This window comes from Rhamphochromis longiceps, linkage group LG14 (assembly GCF_057381845.1).
Source record: "Rhamphochromis longiceps isolate RC_006_pf linkage group LG14, R_longiceps_female_GT1.1, whole genome shotgun sequence".
Classification (NCBI taxonomy): Eukaryota; Metazoa; Chordata; class Actinopteri; order Cichliformes; family Cichlidae; genus Rhamphochromis; species Rhamphochromis longiceps.
The window spans coordinates 38,498,994-38,523,915 of NC_140570.1; the positions used below are offsets into that span (position 1 = coordinate 38,498,994).

At 40.9% G+C, this 24,922-nt stretch overlaps 1 protein-coding gene across 2 annotated transcripts; it reads right to left on the reverse strand.

Moving 5' to 3' along the window:
• Positions 1 to 646: 646 nt before the first annotated feature.
• Positions 647 to 24,922, reverse strand: LOC146654719 (uncharacterized). 2 transcript variants are annotated; one of them, XM_085380010.1, is made up of 9 exons: positions 24,757 to 24,922; positions 22,429 to 22,532; positions 20,690 to 20,799; positions 12,852 to 13,074; positions 12,197 to 12,312; positions 11,870 to 11,981; positions 9,463 to 9,664; positions 5,064 to 5,390; positions 647 to 4,429 (listed from the first exon to the last, which is right to left on the reverse strand). In XM_085380010.1, exons 1-9 carry the CDS (start codon positions 24,837 to 24,839, stop codon positions 4,291 to 4,293), a joined length of 1,416 nt encoding a protein of 471 aa, XP_085236136.1. In that variant the 5' UTR covers positions 24,840 to 24,922; the 3' UTR covers positions 647 to 4,290. The 2 variants fall into 2 exon arrangements, with proteins under 2 accessions (XP_085236136.1, XP_085236137.1); XM_085380011.1 differs by having other exon boundaries at positions 648 to 4,429; positions 12,858 to 13,074; positions 24,757 to 24,918.

Sequence of the window (24,922 nt, forward strand, 5' to 3'; positions counted from 1 at the left end):
AGTTGATTTCTTCACACCAAGCTGCTTGCCTATTGTAGATTCACTCTTCCCAGTCTGGTGCAGGTCTACAATACTTTTCCTGGTGTCCTTCGAGAGCTCTTTGGTCTTGGCCATGGCGGAGTTTGGAGTCTGACTGTTTGAGGCTGTGGACAGGTGTCTTTTATACAGATGATGAGTTCAAACAGGTGCCATTCATACAGGTAACGAGTGGGGGACAGAAAAGCGTCTTACAGAAGACGTTACAGGTCTGTGAGAGCCAGAGATTTTCCATGTTTGAGGTGACCAAATACTTATTTGCCACCCTGATTTACGGATAAATTCTTTACAAATCCTACCATGTGAATTCATGGATTTTTTTTCACATTCTGTCTCTCACAGTTGAAGTGTACCTCTGGTGCAAATTACTGACCTCTGTCATCATTGTAAGTGGGGGAACTTGCGCAATCGGTGGCTGACTAAATACTTTTTTGCCCCACTGTATATGTATGTATATGTGTATGTACATATGTATATGTATATAGATAGATACACATATAATTAATACATTAAAAAACATATTGATTACTAGATAGTGGAAAGGGGGTGGGATTGAATAAGCGCATGCTTCCTCCTGCTCCTTTTTGAACATGAAAGTTATTCGTAGTTGTGGGTGCTCGTTTTCCTTCTGTTTTGCTTTGTTCGTTTGTCTCTTTTTATTTTCATGTTGTTTAACTTCTTCAACATATTCAAAATAAAGATTCAATCAATCAATCAATCAATCAATCAATCAATCAATCAATCAATCAATCAATCAATCAATCAATCCTAGCAATGCTAGGTAAATCTTTATTCAATTCAATTCAATTCAATTCAATTCATCTATATAGCACTCTTCACAGGATAAAAGCCACAAAGTAGTTCACAGTAATATAAAAAAAGAAATGCATAAAAAACAAACAAACAACAAACAAACAATCAACCCCCCCCAGCACAATCAAACATACAGCACAAATCTAATTAAAAGCCAATCTAAATAAATGAGTCTTAAGCTGCTTTTTAAAAGAATAAATACAATCAAGGCAACGTAATGATGGAGGGAGAGCATTCCACAACCTGGGGTCCACCGCTCTAAAAGATCTATCTCCTCTGGTTTTAAAACGTATTTGGGGGATTACCAAGAGCCTTTGATTAGATGATCTCAGGCTGCGAGAGGGAGCGTGGGGTTCTAAATGTAGGCAGGGGCATCACAATTCAAAGCTTTAAAAGTCAGTACCAAGATTTTAAAATGAATTCTAAAATGTACTGGAAGCCAGTGTAATGAATGTAAAACTGGTGTAATGTGCTCTCTTTTTCGTGTCTAAGTTAAAAGCCTTGCAGCAGCATTCTGGACTGACTGGAGACGGTCCAGATTCCTTTTGCTTAAACAAAGAAAAGGCTGTTACAATAATCTAAGCGAGATGATATAAAAGCATGAATAACCATTTCTAACGCAGATTTAGACAGCAAAGTTCGAAGTTTGGAGATGTTTCTTAGCTGAAAAAGGCAGTTCCTAATTAACTGTCGAGAGTATTGTTCTCGGGACATGGCAGAATCAAAGATCACACCAAGGTACCTGATGCTCAGGTGAACAGATGAGCCAAGAGAACCAAGATGCTGTTTGATTAGAGATATCAATGGTGTCAAAGGCAGATGTCAAGTCCAACAAAACCATGACTGAGGATGCTCCGGAGTCAGCTAACATGATAATGTCACTAGAGACTTTAAGTAATGTGGTTTCTGTTGAGTGACTTTTACAGAAACCTGACTGAAATTTGTCATAGATTTCATGTTTTTCTAAAATAGAAGTAAGTTGATCTGCAAATACTTTTTCCAGAATTTTCGACAGTAACGGGAGCTTAGAGATAGGCCTATAATTCTTAAGCTGAGTTGGATCCAAACTGCTCTTTTTTAATATCAGCTCAACAACAGCATGCTTACAGAACCTATGGACCACACCTGTTGAAAGAGAGGCATTGCATATCTCTACAATGACAGAGAGAGCATTTTTAAACAGCCCAGCAGGTAGAATGTCATTTGCACAAGTGGTAATTTTCATTTTATCCAGCAGGAGTGAAAGGTCATGTATGGTCATTGGGTTAAACACTGACATTAAATGAGGGGGAGGTGGCCCAGAGACACAAACAGACAGTATTGAAGAACCAATGCTCATACGGACATTATCAACTTTATCCACAAAGAAATTCAGAAAGTCATCACTCTCAGATATGGAGGTCACGGGTACTGGGTGGACCACGGGGGAAACAATAGAGTTTATGGAGTTAAACAGTACCTTGAAATTTCTCTTGCTTGATGAGATTAACTGAGAAAACTATCCTGATCTGGCTGTTTTTATGGTTTCATGTAGGGAAACCCAAAGTTCCCTAAGGTGGAGCCTGTGAACTTCGAGTTTAGTTGATTTCCAAAGGCGTTCTACTTTCCTACAGATTATTTTGACCTTCCTTATGTCATCATTTATCCATGGATGAGCTCTTTTTGGGGCAGCAATGACAGATTTCATAGGTGCCACTGAATTTAAAATCTCCAAGCAGTGATTGTTAAAACACTGAGTAGCAACATCAGCATCAGTGCAGCCACTGATCACATAACGGTCCAACAAATTAGAAAACTTCAAAGCAACATCCTGATTCATGAACCGCTTATGGAACATGAGATTAGAAGGTGGTGTGTACAGAGGGAAGCTAAGATTAAAAATAACACAGGAATGGTCACTCACCTGTGTCCTTAACACAGACATTAGTTTTGTCTAAGCCAAGAGAAAACACAAGGTCCAAGGTGTGGCCTTTAACATGGGTGGGTCCAGAGACATGCTGAATAAAATTAAAAGAGTCTGTAATGGATAGAAAGTCAGAGGCCATGCTACAGCTAAGATCATCCACGTGCAGGTTGAAATCCCCAATCATTAAGACCTTCTCTAGTTTAATAATGCAAGCTCAGTAGGTAGTGTGGTCGCCCCATGATTGGAAGGTCAGGGGTTCGAATCCACTACCCTGAGGTATCCCTGAGCAAGGTACCGTCCCTACACACTGCTCCCTGGGTGCCTGATTTGTGGCTGCCCACTGCTTCACTAAGTAAATGGGAAAAGACTAATGCAGAAAGAGTAATTTCCCCACGGGGATCGATAAAGTACACATTATAATTATTATTCTAAAAAGTCTGTAAAATCTTGAATAAAAACACCAGCGGGGCCGGGAGGGCAGTAAATTAAAACACAATAAAACATATCTGATGAACCAACTTTAAGAAGCCGTGACTCAAAGGAAGGAGGAGGAGTCCATAGCTCTGCAAGCAAAACTGTCCCGGTGAACAGCAGTGTTCAAAGCAAGTTACTTTGAAAAAGTAATTAATTATAGTTACTAGTTACTTTTTCAAAAAAGTAACTGAGTTAGTAACTGAGTTACAAGATTCTAAAAGTAATTAATTACTTGAAGTAACTATTGCGTTACTTTAAAAAAAAAAACATTTAACCCTCTGGGGTCCAGGGTATAATCGGCCATTTTTAACTACTTTTGATGTTTCCTCCACATTTTACCTTTAAAAACTATTTATTTGCCTCGTTTGGTATCATCCTTTTCAGCACAACCTCACGTGTCTGAATTTACAGTTTTGTTTTCATTTTTACGGACTGTATTAACACAATTGATCTAAAATCAGACAAAAAACATAAAAATCAGAGTAGAAAAAGTTTTTTTTACTGTAACAACCACAAACATGTTTAATGAATCATATTTCATAACTTTAAATGTAAATATAAATTGTCAATTTTAAAATCATATGCACAAGTTTTGCAAACAACAAAGTTATTTGCATCCATTTACCTTTTACCTTGATTTTTTAAATAACCATTTCAAACTATTTACAGAACAATCAGCTGTTCTGCATTCAATAAGATGCCACACACATTATTTGTGCCACTCCAAAAGAAATAATTTCTGTCCACTATAAAGAAGAACATCACAGCCTGATACCTGCAGGTCTGACAGCAGCAGGTGTATCACTCCTGTTTCTACCTGGAGACAGCAGTCGCCTCATTGTTCTCACACACAACACAAAACTATCCACAACACTACACACTAACTACACAAGACACAACATTAACTACACACTCCAAACACGCTAAACGTCACGAATCTCTCACATCTCAAAACTCGCTCTCTCTCTCTCTCTCTCTCGCCGTCACTCCTAAAACTTCCCCTGTTTTTTTTTTGTTTGTTTATTTTCTGTTTCTCAAAGGGAGTTAGCTATGCACCAAGCCTATTGTGTGCTGTGCTCTGGTAGGAATCCAGTCTCTCTGAGCACTTTGTTCACAGCTGGTGTGAAGTGGGCGCTGTAGCTCAGCAGTCTGCCATCATAAATCAGCTTGTCTTCTGCCAGGTTGGGTTGTCTCGGAAATCTGCAAAAAAAATTGTATGAAACAGGTTTGTATGTGCTTAATACATTATAAGAGAGACAAAAGATTCAGAATAAAAATATCTAAAAATTACGTGCTAGCAAAGATGCTGTTGGAAGTATATCTTACAGGTAAAAACACAGTGATAAATAAGTAATCTTTATTTAGACAATTGTTTTGTATAAAGAAAAATTTCCAAGTTGTTTGTAATCAGATTTGACTGTAAATACATTCTTTACAATTTTCATCAAATCCTCCTGGAACTCGGTGAGTGTCCTTGTTTGGCTACCATTATAAATTCTTTCTGACCCCAGAAAGTCTAAAGAAACAATAGATCTTAATGCACAAGGGTGAAATCTGTAAAATGTATAAATAATATCCACAATATTCAGAACAAAAGGAACTAAGCGTTTAATAAATTAAAAGTCACTGCTCAGGAACAAAAACATGAATCTGTTGATAAAGAGAGGAAGGTGAAAGAAATATTAGTGTGGTAAACAAACAGATTTAATAATGGGTTTATCCAGTGAAGCACAGCAGAATAGCATTAAAAGGGAAACAGACTATCATGGGATTGAGCACAATTTTTGCTGGTTTTTGTAGCAACTAATGATGAGGAATTGTTTAACTAATTTACCTTGTGTGGTACATCCGTGCTATGTTCCTGTCAATCCAGGAGCAGCCATGCTGTGACTTCAGAACCCCATGAACAGTTGTGGAAAACACTGCTCGAGGGTTGACAATGATCTTGAAGTTATTGTAATGAGTCTCCTCAATGATTGGTTCTTGGTACAGGTGAGCCAAAATGTTCACACCAGTGACATTCTTCCAGTCAGTCTGTGGTGGCAGACTTTGGGATGCTGGAGGAGCCAACATGATATTGATGGGGAACACGTTATTTTCAAACATGTAGCACTTGTTGGCACCATATTTGTTCTCCAGCAGCGGCAACAACTCTACCCAGCTGGCAACAGAATAACAAGATAGTTATAACATGTAAAACCACTTGAACAGCACACAAGCAATTAAAAGATGACTAACCACAGCAGGAAAGTTGAAAACAATTTCAATAATGTGTTTTAAGTGATCTCTAAGTGATCTTAAGTGATCTCTCAAAGTTTTTCTTTGGATTTTCCCATATTTCAGGACCAAACCTTGGACTTGACCTTCTACTTTTAATGTTTGTTTGTTTGTTATTTCACTAACCTGGGAATCGTTTAGGCAAGTCTACTAACTTACTATTGGTGTCATGAATCCAAATTTTGGCTGACATTGTCATCAATACACACCAACAGGACACACCTTCTTATTTAATGGTTTTTCTTTGTTTTTACTCCTTTCTACATCGTATATACATACTGCAGACTTCAAATTTATAAAGCAAGATATTTGTCATTCCTATCAAAGAAAAAAAAGATAAATAGCTGATCAAAGTGTTGTATAAAAGAAATATAAGAGAACACATTTTATTTATTTATTGTACTTTCAAAATAAAAACCACTTATTCCTAACTTTAATAAGCTGAAGTTCAAATGAAGAAAAATGTTCAACATTGACTGAACAACAAGAGAACTGGTTTTGAGATGACTGGATGTCTGATGCTGACTGATAAAGAATTGACGATTAAGGCAAAGCTTGATGAGGCATAAAAAGTCAAAGCCAGATCGTCAGGTTTCCGAATTTTTTTTCAATACATAAAATCGTTCAATAAGAATGTTTTATTAGTTAATGATCAGTTAATGATGGGAGCAGGTACAAAATAATAATATAAAGCAGGGGTAGGCAACTCCAGGCCTCGAGTGCCGGTATCCTGCAGGTTTTAGATCGCACCCTGGGTTAACACACCTGAATCCAATGATTAGTTCATTACCAGGCCTCTGGAGAACTTCAAGAAATGCTGAGGAGTCATTTAGCCCTTTAAATCAGCTGTGATGGATCATAGACACATCTTTTTTTTTTTTTTTGTCCCGTTTGGATCTATAGCCATCAGAATTGTTGTCTTAAGGCCAAGAAAGATGCCAAGCGGATTTATTTTACCAAGTGGATCATCATGGCCTTGCCATATTGGTCCATTTGATTGACCTTTATTATAATTATGAATTTATTTTATTTTCGGTTGCTACAAACGGGACAGACATGACTGGGGGATAGGACAGGGGGAAAGAATGAAAGAAAGAGAGGGAGAGAAAGAAAACCAAAGGGGAGAAGAGACGGTGAGAAGGGGGGGAAGAGAGAAAAAAAACAAACAAACAAACAAAAAAAACAAAACACCTGGGTCACCTGTATGGAGAAAAAAAAAAACAGAAGAGAAAGCAAACAACAAAGAGCAACATAATAAGAAAACAAAAGCACCATCACAATAAACTAGCTAGCAGTAGATATCAATAGTTACTAAATAATAAACGATATTGTGCAGCACGCAAGATAGACAGCGCACAATGTGCTTTGAGGCAGCAGCCAAGAAAGCTGTAGTCCGCGTCTGTGAACACCCATGTGCATACCTGTGTGGATCAGCATGCTTGTATTCCAAAGGTTTCTCCATGTAATGATCTGCTAGGGAGTGTGGGGAGCCACAGCCCTGTCCTCTATGGTATGAAGCAGGTATGGAGGAGATCAAAACTCCAGACATCCAGAGGCCCCCAGAACACAAGAGACCAAGGAAGACACACAGAGGGGCAGCCGCGCCACTGTCCCAGTAAGAGCTGAGGAGAGTCCCAGATGAGGGCTCATTCAGCAGCCGCGGAGCAGAAGCCAGGGGGAGTTGCAGTGACACGCCCGTGAGCTCCGCCGGCAGCCAGCTGTGCCTGAGTGACCGAGCCCCAGGCCGAGAGGCCGGGGGCACCCCACCTCCGAAATGGCCCGAGCGAGCCCCAATAAGCGGCCGCCAAGGAGTGAGCCGGTGTGTACCCGGACGCCCACCCCCAGACACAAAGAACCACCAACGCACCGACACCTGAGGGAGTCCGCCACCGGCAGGGGAAGTGGTGGTGGGTGGAGATAGGCCCTCCAAGGTTTGGAGGCCTGAGATGTCCCCAGAGAGGTGGCGTCTGATACCCAACCTGACATATAGACACAGACATACAGGCACACACAGACACAAACATCCATTCCCACCCTCATGCTCTCATATGCACTTACACCACACTCAACCGACGTGGAGACAGACATAAAGAGACGCTGTATACACGATCACACTCCCCAAGCGTACTCTACCAACCGGGTCTAGGTACCCTTGCCCCTGGAGGGGGGAACTGCACCCAGACCCAGGTGGTGTTACCCTTTTCCCTGCGGTGGGGAGAGGCAGACCGCCCCGACTCCGCAGCAGCAGGGAGGCCCCACACCCCAGACCGCAGTCGGACGGCCAACTCCTCCTAGCCCCCCCGCTCCAGCAGGCCGCAGAGAATGGGGGTGAGAGAAGACTCCAAACCTCCCTCCACCCGCTCATTGTAGTGTTGATGCATGTGTGTTCTAAGGTGCAATTAAAACCCAGGAGGGCATGGAGCTACCTGCCAGAGAGCAGCAGGTAAGCGCATAGTCCCTCCTGCTAGCCCTCAATGTCTACGTGTATTTAAAATTGAGAGGTGGGCAACGATGCCAGGGGTGAGGTGTACACCCTGATGGTATTTTGGACTCCGTGATTGTGCCCACCCCCAAGATCCTATATGTATGTGTAATGAGAGTGTGAGTAATGTGAATGTCTAAGTTGTGGGATAAAATTGAGGCAGAGGCAGCCAGAAGGGGACAGAGGGGGGGTAGCCTCCTCTGCACCCTGGTGACATACCCCTACTCCAAGGCCCTGCATGTGTGGGTGGTTGTGGTGGAGCGGGAAGAGGGAGGCAGCTGGAGATGGGGAGGGAAGGAAGGGAGGGGCAGGTGACCCCTCCCTGGGGCCAGCTCCCCCGCTGACCCCAGTAGGCACTCCCATACTCCGCGACCCACCAGGGAAAGGGGGCCCAGGCCCATCCAGACCGGGGCCCAGCGCAGCAGCGCCCCCCGGCCCCACAGAGCCCGGGACAGTCCACCCAACCCCACCACAGAGAAAACTGCACCCACCCCACCATCCACTCATCTTCCAGATTACATGAGACGATAGACGCCCAGGCTGAGATCTTCCTCCACCTCTCCTGTATCTCCCCCTCCTGCAGAGAGTTCCTGAGGAGAGGAAAGCTCCTGCAAGGTGTGACAATCTCCCCCACCAGTTGAAGAGCCCCCCAGGTGGCTCGACACACCGGCGGCACCATGCGCCAGGGATGGGCCCCCAATCATGGACACATCTAAAACCTCCAGGACACCGGCACTCGAGGCCTGTAGTTGCCTACCCCTGATATAAAGGAACAAAAAGCCTGTGACTAGAAACCTGGAACATGAAACATAAAAACCTGAGACAGGGAAATACGGAAGCACCGCCGCAGTTGTGGATATCAGGGGGACCACCTCTGTTCACCGGGTGGTCCCATCAACCATGGACAAAAGGTATGTGAAACCCTGTGACTGCGGTAGAGGAACCACCAGATCAACATGCACATGATCAAAAACATTTGCCAGGGATGAGAAATGGTTCAAAGGGTGCCTTGGTGTGCCTATGGACCTTTGCATGCTGGCATGGAACGCACGCTGCAGTCCATTCACTAACAGACCTGCGAAGGCCTGGCCAAACAAACTTGAAGCTGACCAATTTAACAAAGGCCCGGAACCCCAGATGTAATAGAACGTGCACTGAGTCAAAAACGTGACGACGCTATGAAACGGGGACCACCAGGGTTAGGGGATTATCTTGACAGAGGACAAAACGAAAGGCAGCAAACATCCAAAGAAGAGCTTTGAATGTCCTTCAAGAAGCCTGGAGAACTATTACTAAAGACTACTAAAACATTATAAATATTGACTTTCAACCTCATTGACCTCTCTAATCATACAAACTGTTCTTGTTTTGTCTTATATTTTGTATTTCCATGTATGTTTGCAGCACATGTTTTAGTATATCACTGCACATATTTTCCATCTTCATAATAAACCATGAAAATACACACACATACCTGACGACTTTCTGGGGCAGTATGAGCTCATCTATATCATGTAGAGCCACATATCTGGACTGGTACATGTATCTGTAAAGGCAGTCATTGAGAGCAGGAATCTGACCAAAGTAGTGAAGTTCACCGGGACCATGTTCAGGCAGCCAGCCACGAGACACGTTCACATATCTGGACAGAGACCAAGGAATCACCTCCAGTAAACCTGAGAAAAAAACATTGGAAGCAGTTCAATGTCAGTAATTAAAACTAGACATTACAATTACTGCAACTCCAACCTCAAACTGAAATCATTGAACTGGTGAAATGCATTCTGGATCTTTATGGTGAAGCAGACACATGAAAACAAAACATTACCTGTTTTTTTTTTGTCTCAGTGAATAAGACTAGAGTAATAAACAACCTGGAGCAGCAGCAGTGACATGGCTAAGAAACAACCCAACGCAAAAACTTAATGATCTCATTAAAACAACCTAAGGTTTTGGCTGCACTAAAAACAGACAAAACAGACTCTCATCTGTTGCTCTCAAACATGATCCAAGAATGAATGCTAGTTTTCATAAAGGTTTCCAATATTAGAACTGGTCTGTGTGACTAAGTGAAAGGCTCTGTTGTTAATTGAAAGGAAGGTTGTGTATAGGAAATGAATTACTGCTGTACCATGTGTGAAACAAAAAAATACATAAATCCACAGAGAACTATCAGTTCTTTTAGGTACTTAGTTTTAGTCATTTTTAATGGCATTAAACATTAGAGAAACCAATATTAAGTATAAATCCAGTTTGTGAGCATGGCCACGGAAGGATCCTGTGAGAGCTCATGCAGTCTCAATACTGAGACCACCAAACAGTTCCAGGTCTCTGTAATACACAGCAAGTCAAGATGACTCACTTGCATAAACAGTGGAAACATGAACATAAAGACACGGGAGAATCTGACAAAATGTGTAAGACAGTTTTAACTTTCACTCATTTCAGCTGCAGCCCTGATGGTGTTTGATGGTCTGAGAGCACATAAACAAGACAAACTTGCAAATTTGATAGATCTATAAGTACAAATTTGTATCCTGTTTTAGAATTATATATCAAGTTTTATAAAACAATACAATTGTTATGAAAATGTTTATAGCCAGCATTAGATAAATAAATAAATAAATACATAAATAAAATAAAATAAACATCAGGTGATACAGCTGCTTCTATTGATGTGTGTCAGACAAAGACCAAAACTTTAGATGGGGGGAATTTGTATATCTGTGTCTGAGTGCATGTGCATGTGTGTGTGTCCAACTCGAGAGAGTGCCCTTTCACCAGTTTTAAACAAAAGTCGACAATCCCCAAGCCGACGCAGGTGATCTTGAAGAAGTAGGAGGAAAGGGCAGAGAGTCATACACCGTCTTGTTATCTGGGAGAATTTGTTGTTCCAGCTTTGGCCCTGGAGCTTCCAGCTGGTTAGGGGAGGCCACATAAAGATAGTGGTTGTTCGGGTTTGGTTTCTGCATTCCAGTTCCATCATTGGTTCACAGATCTATCAATTTCCCGTTGCGGAGTCGCAAGCTTCTCTATGATTTTATCCATATTGCGTTCAATAAACACTGTCTGAGTACTTGTGGCTCTACCCACGGCATCAATCCAGCCGGCCTTATGGGATTTTGAGCAGCTGTAACCGTTTCCATTAGTCGTCAGTAAACCAGGGCCGTGCCAGCTCCAATCAGCAAGAACCCCGTTATCATGGTTCCGAATAGGTAGATGTCTTCAACGTCCTCCATTCAGCCTGCCCCAAGCCCAGGCTTCTCATTGAGAAGAGGATGTCAATTGCATCAAGAGACCAATTGATCAAATCCGTAATTTCTTGGTTAGAGAACAAGACAGAGAGAGTCTCTTTGAGTTAGACAAGACTAGACAAGGACAAGAGAAGCCAAGCAGGAAAGATGAGGGAGAAAGACGCGACCACCTCTGCCAAGAGCCAAACGACCCAGGTTAACATGTTTAATATGATGTCATTTTCAAAAGAATTGATTGGTCAGTAATGATTTCACACTTAACCTCTTGTTGATCTCTTATCCTACAAATGATCTGCCCCTGAGAAGGTTAGGTTTTCTGTCTATGATGCCATATTGATATTCCTTGTTTAAACACGAACCATTATCATAGTACTGAAAACTCCAGGCTAATCCTGAAGTTGCCTGGAGAAGTCCAAATCCAGTACAAACTGGAGTGATTTATAGAGGAAACTGTAGTAAACTAGTGTATGTTTTGATCACAAAACATTAGTTGTGATTAGCTGAAGGAAGGAAGTTCAGGGTGTTTGGCAACTTCACTCAGTGTTCACTGTGGGAAAATGCCTTTAGCTGGTGATGTGAGGTCATAAGGAAAGACACACTCAGACAGAAAATTATACCATACCCCACCTTTTTGTGTGTAGTAGTCCAGTATTCGTTGCGTTTCAGGACTGCAGCTGGTTTTATAGACAACCACTCTGTTCACTCCCAGTAACTGCAGCATCTCAAGACTCTGTACCAGCTACAATCCAACACATTTGAACAACAAGTGTTAATATGCAAGGATGGCAGAAATGTCTTGTTTCTTTATTATTATTATAACTGTAAGGAATACTGGGAAAAATATACCTTTTCTGGTTTTATTTCTTCCTGTCTTAGTCTGCATACTTTAGAGAATGAGTTTCAAAAATCTATTTTTTCTGTCTTCTGAAAGCAAGAAAGCAAATGTCACTGTACCTGCAGCACGTTGGTAAAATCAAACATGGTGGAGATGCAGACGGTGAAGTTGTAAGGAAAAGATTCTGTCTTCTCCTGCTGGTTCTTCACCTCTAAAAACTCTTGGTTGGGATCATCTTAAGAGACCACACAAACATACACTTTTACCATCTTATTTTTGTAACTGAACTCCAATTAGTAATACTTTTTGGGTCAAACAATCTTAAAGTCAAACTGACATATAAAAATGTTTCAGGTATCAGTTACTCCCTGAAGCTTTGTTTTACTGACAGGCTATAGAGTAGATATTGATATTTCACAAAATGAGTGGGAGTCTAAACCTGGTGGTGACATAGGAGGCAAAATGAGAAAATCACTAATGTCAACATAATGTAAACCTGAATGGTCATCAAATAGTTCACTTAGAATGTAAAGTTTAGAAAAATTATTGTAGAACCTTTAAAAAATTAAGTAATTATTTACCTTATTATTTATTTACTTTTTACATCAATATTTTGGTATTTAATTGATCTCATGCACACCATGAACTGGGACTAGATGTATTTTTGAAATCCATTCATTAATTGCTGAGATATTTCAACTTAAAGCAAGCACCAAATTGACAAACAGACTGGCATTTACATTAACATGCCCCACAGCAAGGTTAACATTGTACTTGTACTTGTAGAGTTGGCATCAGCGGAGGTCACGGCAATAGAAGATGGTGTCTCACAGCCTGAGGGGAGGGGGCACATGATGTTTGCTGTCCCATAGGCAAAACCAAAGTGATCAGTGTGGATGTCGGCCACACCATTAGAGAGAAGCTGCTTTTCCTGGCAACGAAAGACACAGCGATAGGCCACCTTCTCACTCCGCAGCACCATTGCAATGGCACAAACCTGGAACAAGAAAAAGGCAGGAAGGAGGGTTTAATATAAGAGAAATTACAGGACAAGCATTATGTTTAACCACTGCCACCAAAGTGCTAATCAACAGCCTTATTGGACTCATACAAGCCAATCATGTTGTGTTACTCATCTGCATAGTAGATGTGCATGACAGAAAATATCCTTGTTCCTGTAAGTGAATATGTTGGTAAGTGCTTTTTTTTCTTGGTTTAATCTAAAATAAGGCAAATGTGATGGAAGGACAGGTAAGTGACGGAAGTGACGGACAAGGTAAGCGACTCATGTTGTAACTGACATCAGACGCCGGAGATTTTGGCGGAAAATTAAAGCAAATGATAGTTTAGATTTGAACAAATTCATTTAAGCTTCAGTATTACCAAATACACTTATCAATTGTCTTATAACTAACAATATTTGTCTAAATAATCTCCAACACCCTGGAGAACAACGGGGAGAGTTTAGAGACTCTCCAAGATTACATCGATCAGTGCTTTCAGGATCTCGTGATGAAGAAGGCCCAGTGTGCAGCTTCCCCGGCCAAATCTGAGACGCCGTCGTCGAAAAGACAACGCCCGGCAGATTCCCCCGGCTCAACATCGCCAGCCGGCAAAGATATTGCTGACATACTGGAGTCAATCGACAAGTGATTGTCCAGTTTCGACACAAGGCTGTCCTTGGTGGAGATTCTTCACCGGGAATTTAAATGCTTGCGAGAATCCCTGGAGTTCAGCCAGCAGCAGGTGGAAACGCTTGCTGCTGAAAATGCCACGCTAAGGGAGTCGGTGAAATGTCTCACAGAAAATGTTACCCAGCTCAATAGAGAAAATAAAAAAAATAAAGAAACAGTTATTGATCTACAAGCTCGTAGCATGCGTGATAATCTGGTATTTTCTGGTATTCCAGAAGCCGCTGGAGAGGACGCGGAGACCACGGTAAAAAGCTTCATCAAAACCCACCTGAAGCTGCCGGAGGACACGGTGAAGAACATCGTCTTCGATCGGGTGCATCGCCTCGGCCCCATTCGGACTACGGCCGGGAGACCACGTCCTATCGTGGCCAAATTCGGCCACTTGAAACAAAAGCAACATGTGAAAAGCCGCGGCAGGGAATTAAAAGGAACGGACTTCAGCGTGAACGACCAGTTCCCCAAAGACATCTTGGAACGACGCAGGGTCCTCTTCCCAATCCGACGCGGCTTCATCCAGAAGGGCTCCCGCGCTGTCATCGCTGTGGACCGGCTGTACGTGGACGGACAGCTCCACCGCGACCCCAACATTACTCCGTGGCTGTATTAACCTCACACCAGATAAGAATCAGCTACACCCTTTCCCTATCCACTCACACTAACTTGCATTAACATCTGTTTAACTTACCGGTATCAAATCGCATCTTAAAGTGTGATTTCATAGCAGAATTAACACCGTCACTCTCCGTCAGTGATCTAATTGGAATGTTTACTTTTTTTTTTCTTCTCGTTTTTTTCTCTCTCTTTTCCCCCTCTTGTTTTTATGCTGCCCACCTTTCTTTCACTGCCTCGATCACCTGCTTCGACACTCATCCACAAACATCCTTTATTTCGACACATACGCACCATGCGCTCAACGGCAGCACATTTACTTCAGTCAGACAGCGCACACAGTCGTATAGGATACACACACTTAAGCCAAGCCTACTCAGATTAGTAAATATGCACACATATAGTCAGACTCAGGGAGCATCTCGCCACACATTTTTTCTCTCTCTCCTTCTCTTTATTTATGAAAAAGTGATGTATTCTCTCCACCTGTCTAAGCGACGCACACAGCATACATCTCTAGTTATACACAAACATCTATGGGTGCACTGAGGTTCGTTACATGGAATATAAATGGAGCTGGCTCCAGAGAAAAGAGGTTAAAAATATTTAACCAACTCAAAAAACTACAGGCAGATGTTGTCCTTTTTCAAGAGACCCACAGACCTCTTAGAGGTTCGAATGAACTTAAAACACCTGAGTTTCCTAATGTGTTCTCAGCTTGTTATAATTCTAGACAAAGGGGAGTAGCAATTTTAATACATAAAAATATTAATTTCACAGTACTCGATACAGTTATAGATCCAGAGGGCAGATTCTTAATCATTAAACTATCTATACTTGATAAAAAGCTATGTATTGCAAGTGTATATGGTCCAAATGTTGATGATCCCTCATTCTTTCACGTTTTTTCAGTGCACTCTCTGAACACTTAGATGGCACACTTGTTCTTGGAGGCGACCTCAACCTTGGACTAAATAAAGAAATGGATAGGCTCAATACAGCGGGAACTCAGCGTAACTGGCAGTCCACAAATATAATCAAACAGTATATGAGCGACTTTGGTCTTTGCGATGCATGGCGCTCCCTTCACCCCACCAGTAAGAAATATACTTTTTTCCTCACATGTCCATCACTCTTACTCTCATCTGGATTATTTTTTGGTCAGCAGCTCACTGCTGAACGACATTTCAGACACTGAGATTCATCCTATAGCTGTCAGCGATCATGGTCCTGTGTCACGGTCCTGGGTCTCCTGACCCAGCGTTTTTAGTTCTGTGGGATTTTTGTATTATTGTACTTGTTTGCGATTTATTCTATGGTTTCTAGTTTTGATCCCTTGCCCTTCATGTCTCTCTGTGTCCCCTCTGTTCTGTGTAATTGGGTGTCTTTGCATGTTTGAGTTTCTTGTTTTCTGTCACGCTGCATTGTGCATTATGTTCTCATGGTTGGTCTTTTGTTACTCCCTCTAGTCTAGTCTCTTGTGTTCCCAGCTGAGTATTTCCCTGTGTATTTTGGTTCTTAGACCTCTGCCTTATGGTTTATGTCTCTGTGTTTCTTAGTTGCTGTCTCCACTGTGTCAAGTTCGCGTCTCTGTGTGATACTTCCTGTTTTACTTTGATGGTCCGTGTCTTATGTGAATGCGTCCTGCTTTGCTTGTCCCGTCAGTCCTGATTTCTCCCAGCTGTGCCCTCCTTCTGTGTCTCATTCCCCTCGTTACTCCCCAGTGTATTTAAACCCTGTGTTTCTCTGAGTCAGTGTCGTGTCGTCCCTCATGCTGTGTGTGAGTCTCCCCGTGTCTTCTGGTATGTGTTACAATTAGCTCTTCCCAGTTTAGTTCTGTATTGCTTTTGTATCACTGCTATCGTTTGTCACCTGTCAGCAATAAAGCTGCATTTTGAGTTCAGTTCTGTTTTCCCGTGAGTTTGCGTTTGGGTCCTGTTTCCTGCCTGCCACACACCGATACATGACCGTCCTGTATCTTTAACACCAATGCACAAGAATAATACTACGCCAAGTAAAAACTGGAGATTTAATATATCACTACTTAAAGATGAAGACTTTATTAAATATTTTAAAAAAGAGTGGACTTCATATTTGGACTATAATGACACTCCCGAAACATCAGCTTCTGTTCTATGGGAAGCAGGGAAAGCTGTGATGAGAGGTAAAATAATTTCTTTCTCATCACATAAAAAGAAAAAAGAAAACAAAAATATTCACGAATTAGAAAAAAACATCAAATCACTAGAAGAAGCCTACGTGTACCACCAAGATCAGGAAACATTGAACAAAATACGCAAAACAAAACTAGAATTAAATGAGATAATTGATAAAAAAAAACAAAATTCTTAGTACAAAGACTATGCTTACAAAATTATGAACATGGTAATAAATCCGGTCAATTTCTAGCAAACCAGCTAAAAATAAAGAAAGAAAAAACAACTATATGTGCTGTTCAAGATTCATCTGGGAACACAATATATGAACCGATACAAATAAACAACATTTTCAGGGATTTCTATAAAACGTTGTATTCACCACAAATAAACCCATCTAAAAAAGAAATTGATCAGTTTTTGGACAACATAACTCTTCCAAAATTATTAGACACTCAAGCAATGGCACTGGATTCACCACTGACACCAGGCGAACTCCAGGAAGCCCTGATAAGTATGCCCAATAATAAGGCTCCAGGTCCAGACGGCTTTCCTGCAGAATTCTACAAAGAATTCTGGTCGATTCTAGCACCAGTTTTTTACAGAACGTTGTTGGAAATCAAAGAAAAGGGCAGACTTCCATCAAATATGAATTCTGCAAACATTAATCTCCTGCTAAAACCACGCAAAGACCCTGTATATCCCTCAAGCTATCGTCCAATATCCCTTATAAATGTAGACCTTAAAATAATCTGCAAAGCTCTCTCAAAGAGACTGGAGAAAATAACCCCCCTCTTAATTCATCCTGACCAAACTGGTTTCATAAAAGGTAGGCACTCATCAACAAATACACGTAGATTACTTAATTTGATAGACTACTGATAAAGTAAAAACCTAGAAACTACAATATTCTCTTTAGACGCAGAAAAAGCATTTGACAGAGTTAACTGGAAATTTCTATTTGCAACTTTACACAAATTTGGTTTTGGATCCTCTTTCATTAACTGGTTAAAAATATTATATAATTCCCCAACAGCTTGTGTCAGAACAAATGACCAGACATCCTCCAGCTTCTGTCTCTTGAGGGGCACCAGGCAGGGATGCCCACTCTCCCCTTCACTGTTTGCAATTTTTATTGAACCACTAGCAGCAGCATTTAGACAGAATTCAGTAATTAAGGGCATAAAATGCAAGAACGTGGAACATAAAATCAGCCTTTATGCAGATGATGTGTTACTCTTTCTCCAAAATTCACAAACCAATATCTCTGGGATGATTGAATTGATAAACTCTTTTGCAAGAATATCAGATTACTCAATTAACTGGTAAAAATCTACAGTCCTTCCGATTAATTGCTCCCTCCATAATTCCTCTTCTACACCACTGCAATCGGGAAATATAAAATATTGAGGTATTAATGTTTCTCCCAAGCTTGCAGATCTAACTAAATTAAACCATATCCCACTTTTAAAGAAGGTAGAAGGCGATCTGGCTAGGTGGAAATGTCTACCCATATCACTCATGGGAAGGGTTGCCGCTATAAAAATGATGGTCTTACCAAAAATAAATTAGTTATTCTCAATGATCCCAACTAAACCGCCACAAGATTGGTTCAGATCTCTAGATTCATGTATGTCCAAGCTCCTTTGCAAAAATAAACCCCCACGTATAAGCTTAAAAACACTACAAAAGACCAAGGATAGAGGAGGATTAGAACTACCTAACTTTCAGCACTACTTCTTAGCCAACAGGCTTCAGTTTATCTCAGGATGGCTAAAACATACCCTCTTAGATGAACCTTGGCTAGATCTAGAACAAGCACTTTGCAATAATCTAGAGATTTCAGATCTATCAGCTCAAACATCCAACGACATGAATGCTTCAAAAGCATCAGCATCAGCTCTTCTCTGACAGCATGGTGGGAGTTTCTAAAATTGACGGAGTCTTCATCAATCCCATGCAAACGTACACCTATCTGGAACAACCCTGACATATTACAAAACAATAATATGATAAACTTTTCAGATTGGAGTGGTAAAGGAATCAAATATTTAGAACATATACTAGAAGGAACAGAATTTATTTCATTTGACAGACTAGTTACACAATATGGGATCAACAAGAAAAGATTTTTAGAATATCAACAAATTAAATCCATAGTAAAAAAGAAATTTAAACCGGGTCAAGTTGAACTACAAACACCACCAAGTGTGGTTCAATTTCTTACTCTTAAAACCCCCAAATTACTATCCAAAATATACAGAATGCTTTCTAAAATAGATGAATCAATATCACTTCCTATTGCAAAATGGGAAGCGGATTTATCAGTTAACTTAGACCAAAACTTCTGGTCTCAGATTTGCTTAAAAACCTTTCATCTAATTAGAAATCCCAGTCTTCAATTAATTCAATACAAAATATTACATAGAGTGCACTATACAGGTCATCGGATGTTCAAGATGGGCTTTACGTCTACCAACAACTGCTCACACTGTCAAACCAATACACCGGACAATTATATCCACGCTCTTTGGTGCTGTCCACCAGTGCAGAAGTTTTGGCGCGAGATATGTGAAGACTTATCAAAGTGTCTGAACTGTAACGTTCCAACTTCCCCTTTAGTGTGTTTGTTGGGCAGCTTAGATAATGTCACTACAGAAAAGAATATAGTCCATATGGTTTTTACTGCCCTATGCATAGCCAAGAAAACAGTCCTCATGAACTGGAAAAATAAAAATAATCTTAATTCTAACCAATATAGAAATTATCTATTAGATTACATTAGTCTTGATACAGCCTCTGCCACCACATCAGATCAATTGCTCTGGGCTCCTTTGATTAGCTCCATCACCTAGTGGGGGTGGGGGGGTCATAGTTTGGTCCCGCCTTCGCTGTTGTGATTGGTGTGGGGGTAGGGACAGGCTTAGAGCGTCGGGGGGTTCCCCAGGAGCATCTTTCTTGGGGGGGCTCAACCCGGGGTAGCGGTCATGGCCTATTAGGGGCTCTGTTGGCTCTTAGGTGACTGTTTCCTCGTGGCTGCGTGCAGCGGGGCTAGGGGAGGGTCTGTGCTGACGGACGTGGGTTACTGACCTGGTAGCCTGGCTGCCCCTGGGTGGGTCCGGGACGGGCGTGAGGTTCTGGGGGCGCTCTGTCTCTGGGCTGGGGCCCTGGCTGGGCCTCGGGGGCTTGGGTCCTGGTTGGTATGTTGCTGGGGTTGTGGGCGGGTGGGTGTATGGGGGCCCGGCCCTGGCGCAGGGTGCCGCCAGTGCATCAAGCCACCTGGGGGGCTCTTCAACTGGTGGGGGAGGTTGTTACACCTTGCAGGAGCTCTCCTCTGTACAGGAACTCAATCTGCAGTAGGGGGAGCTCCATCTCCAGCTGCCTCCCTCTTCCCGCTCCACCACAATCACCCACACATGCAGGGCCTTGGGGTAAAGGTGTGTCACCAGGGTGCAGGGGAGGCATCCCCCCCTCTGTCCCCTTCTGGCTTCTTGTGCCTCAATTTTATCTCACAACTTAGACATTCACATTACTCACACTCTGCGAATGATTCGCTTCCTTATAAACCATTGAATCAGATACCGAAGCAGTTAGGTTCTAAATGAAGCTTCGGACGTCACTGATCACGTGACTATGGCCAAACGAATCAAGCTTCGACACAGTGCTTCTGAAGCAGTGTGTTGATTTTTTTGACACACGCACCGGAGCTTCAGCTTCAAGCGGACCATCACTAGTAAATGGCCTGTATTTGTATAGCGCTTTACTAGTCCCTAAGGACCCCAAAGCGCTTTACACCACCAGTCATCCACCCATTCACACACCGGTGATGGCAGCTACATTGTAGCCACAGCCACCCTGGGGCGCACTGACAGAGGCGAGGCTGCCGGACACTGGCGCCACCGGGCCCTCTGACTACCACCAGTAGGCAACGGGTGAAGTGACACAACGACTGAGACTGTCCGGAGCTGGGGCCCGAACCGGCAACCTTCTGATTACAAGACAAACTGCCAACTCTTGAGCCATGATCGCCCAATTATTGTCAATTTGCTGTTAAATCCTAGCATTTTCTGAATTTTATTGACTCTCAGATTTACATTTAGTATTGTAACCAACAGAGCGGTTTAAATAATGCAACATTTATCTTTTCACTGACCTCCTTTTTGTCTGTGCGATGTTCCAGATAAGCTGATATCAGAACGGTCTTTGTCCCTTTAACTGCTGCAAGAAATGCGTATGGTCTCTGAGTGTATGGTCCCTGGGAACCTCATTGGTGGAAAAAAAAAAGGTTATTACAAATTGTTTAATAATAATATCATAACTTTGGCACATAGGGATGTTTGGTCTAGATGCTGCACATCCAAAGTCATCATATTAACAGCTTTATTAGGAGCATTGTCAATGGCAGCTGCAAAGCTGTAGACTTAAAATTGAACATAGGCTTTTCTCCATAGAGATCTCTGGTTGTCACGGCCAGGCGGATCAGCTGCACGCTGATCAGCTCTCTCACTCTCTCTCGCCAGGGCAGAACTCATTGTGGGTTCACACCCTCGACAGATGAGACACCTGGGTCTCATTAAGACGATCAGCATTTAAACCAGGAGGCGACTGCTGTTCATCGCTGGATCGTTGTCTACCACGCGTTAGTGAAGTCAAGCTACAGCAAGTCTAGTTAATAGTATTTTCCTTTGTGCGTTGTACTTAACCCTGTCTCCCTGTCTACAGAGCTTCCTGGATTTTCCCCCGTGTGATTCCTGTGTGGCAGTGTCGGAGTGTGAGCCTGTGATTGTGTGTGTGGATGATCTGAAGAACGCGTGCTTTCCCCCTGGACTTCCCTGGAGACCCCTTCTTAACTCACTCAGCTGTATATAGCACCCCCCGCACCTTCTTGTATATACACCTGGTGAATTGTAAATAAATCCTTCTTGTGAGCATCAGAACCGGAGTCCTGCGCTTGAGTCCTCCTCCAAACCGTAACACTGGTAGACCCCCACCAACTTAAATTACAAATTTTAGGTTACAGTAAAGGTCAAAACTAACTAAAATAACTTCCAGTATCTTTTACTATAACTATATAACTTTTGGCAGTCATATTTTAATGCATGTATAGTCATATATATTTCATAGCAGTTCTGTATTTTCACCGAGGTAATCTTTATTTATTTTAGTTTTGTATCACCATGCATTGCATTGTATTTTTATGCAAATGAATAGATTTCAAATAGATTTATTGAAATTGAGCTAATAATTATGACACAATTTTTTAAAGTGTCATAATTAGTCTTTTGATGCTTCTTCTTCATTTATGTGCAGAAAACTTTCAGTTTATATCTCCTGAGCAACGGCCACCACAGTTGAGGTTTCCTCACTGACGTAACTCTTTTAATAGTTTGTGGTGATTGGCCTGATCAGCCAATCTACTAAAACACACCAATGATTGGACTGAACTACATCCAAAACACTGATAATAGGAATCTAAAGAATGATCAGTAATACGAGTGGGACCAATTACATTTTGTACCAAAAATCAAATATATCAAACAAAACATGAATTATAGTGAGATTTGAAACAAGAACAAATAAGTAAAAACATTATAATAATTGATAGCAATATCTAACAAGTAAAAAAAAACATTGTTTTATATTTTAAAAAAGAAAACCATTCTAAAAAGACACTTAAAATTTAAAATGTCACAATAGAGGGTTAAATAAAAATCAAAACAACAGAATTGCTGTAGAAAGATGAAATGATGATTTAGTGAGTGAGCAGGAAGAGGAAAGATTTCTTAAGAACATACAAGACAAGGCAAGACAAATATCTTAAAATAATGTAAAAATATAAAATGCAATGTAAAATCTTTTACATTGAGAAGTATTCAATAACAGTAAGCTTACCAGCATGTTCTGGACTACTGTTGTGAGTCATATTTAGCTCATCTAGAATTGTTGGGACTGTTCCATTGTACTTCCAAAGCATCCAATGGTAGAATAGTCCTGTGCTACAGAGGTAAAAAATGACAGGGTAATGAAGACATCCAGAATAGCAGCAGCTACCACAGTGTTGTTTTAAGTACTTTAATGTTATATAGTACTTTATACTGTCTGTCTGCAGGGTCTGCTTTTGAAACCTGTTTTTCTACAAAAACATTTTTCCCCATTGTTAAAGTGCATTAAAAAGTTCAAGGCTAAATAACTATAACTGCTAAGGTAGGATCGTTTTGTTAATGGAGATCTATTTATACAACTTTTTGTCCCACGTCCAAAATGATTGAACACTCAAAAAATGAAATTGAAAGTCCAACTTGTACTTTTTACAAAATATTTTCATGTTTCTATGGTGAACGTAAGTAAATCATGTAGTATCTGTATGAAATTCAACAACTTAATTTGTTCTTGTTGAGATGACATGATACAATCTAGTAAGAGTGGTTAGTTGCCTGCACTCATGAAATTCACCAGACCACACAAGATTTTAAACCACAGGAAAATCACCAGAGTCAATAATTAATGAAATGTGTCAATAATTAATTAAAATGTGAAATACATAAATAATTAATTAAATGTGTCAATAATTAATTAATTACATGTGTCAATAATTAATTAAAATGTGAAATACATAAATAATTAATTAAATGTGTCAATAATTAATTAATTACATGTGTCATAACTATTTATTTAATTAATTAATTCCAATTTTAATTAATTATTGCCACATTTAATTAATTATTTAATGGTGTATTTAATTAATTCATTATGGCAGTCCTGGCGTTCCATAGGTATAGGCCACAACAACCCTGATAAAGATAAGAGGATGGATGGAGTGGAAGTTGTTGTAACTCCATTGAAATTTTATGTTAACCAGAATCTAGACTTTGTTGAACATTATGTAATATGAAGACAACATGTGGTATTTAAGTGTTGGGGTGAAGGTTATTGAATAATATTGGAATACAGTGAATTAAAGAAAATTGTGAAGGACTGAAATATTTCAAGAGCTCAACTTACTCCATCTAAAAATGTTTCAATCATGTTTTATCAACACAAAATGCACAGATTTATTGAATATGAATAAATTGTGTTGATTTAACTCAGTTATTTAAGATGCTGCCAAAGCAAAACATTTGTGTGCAACTAATGTCCACTATTGAATTAAGCAAATCCAACATGTTCTTTTGTTTAGTGAAGGATGTCCACAACTTGTGTGTTTATATAGACAAGCCAAGCTCTAGCCTCTCTGAGAATCTGAAGTGTATAAATTCAAATGTGTCTCTCCATCGTAATGGAAGCATTAGCATTTGTAAACCTAAAACTGTAAGAGTGGCTCCAGTAGATTCTAGGGTTTCTGCACAGAGCTGTCTGTCTGTGCAGTATTAGGAACAACTACAGATACTGCACAGGACCTTCAAACTCTCAGGCCTCTGGTAGATAACATGAGTGGGGGTGAGAAGGAGATTTTTTGTCATAACACTTGTCATGGTCCTGGGTCGGTGACCCAGCGCTTTAAGTTTATTATTATCATTTTCTAGTTTATTATGATGATTATTATTGTTTGAGTTCTCTTCTGTCTGCCTCTGAGTCTGCGTCTGTATCTCTGTCTGTCTATGGTGTCACCCCGTCTGTTTGTGAATCTGTCTGTTTAGTTCAGCGTCTTGTCTGGTTCCCTGTGTCTGAGTTTCCTGTTTTATTGTGAAGGTCTGTGTCTTATGTGAGTGTGCTCAGTTTACTACTCCCTTGTCTCGTCAGTTCTGATTTCTCCCAGCTGTGCTCTCCTTCTGTGTCTCTTTCCCCTCGTTACTTTCCATTGTATTTAAACCCTGTGTTTCTCTGAGTCAGTGTTGTGTCGTCCCTCATGCTGTGTGGACCTCCCTGTGAGTTTTAGTGTGTTGTTTCCCAGTTTAGATTAGTTTGTATGTTTTTTCCCTGCCAGCAAATAAAGCTGTGATTTTGAGTTCAGCCCCTGAGTCTGTGAGTCCTGCATTTTGGGTCCAACTCCTGCCTGCCGCGCAGCGATTCATGACAACACTTTTACGCAAGGAAACCAGTCAAATCACAAACAGATAAAAGTACTTTAAACTTCACAGGGTTTTAATGTGTTTTGTGTGCTACTACACATTAAGGTGGCACTGCTTTTTCAATTGTTATCAGTTTTTAAATGGATGAATATAGATCTGATTACAACCAAACACTGCTGCAACTCCTGCTGACTCCTGTAATTTCACTCACCTGTAGGTGTAATATATTAGATAGATGACGGTAATGACATAAATGATCCACATAAACTGTTTGATCTTTGGATTGTGGCCCATCGCAGAGATATTATTTGCTTTAGCTTAGATGCTTCTTTTCAGTCTGGAGTCTGGTGAAACCTGAACAAGCAAAAGACAATGAA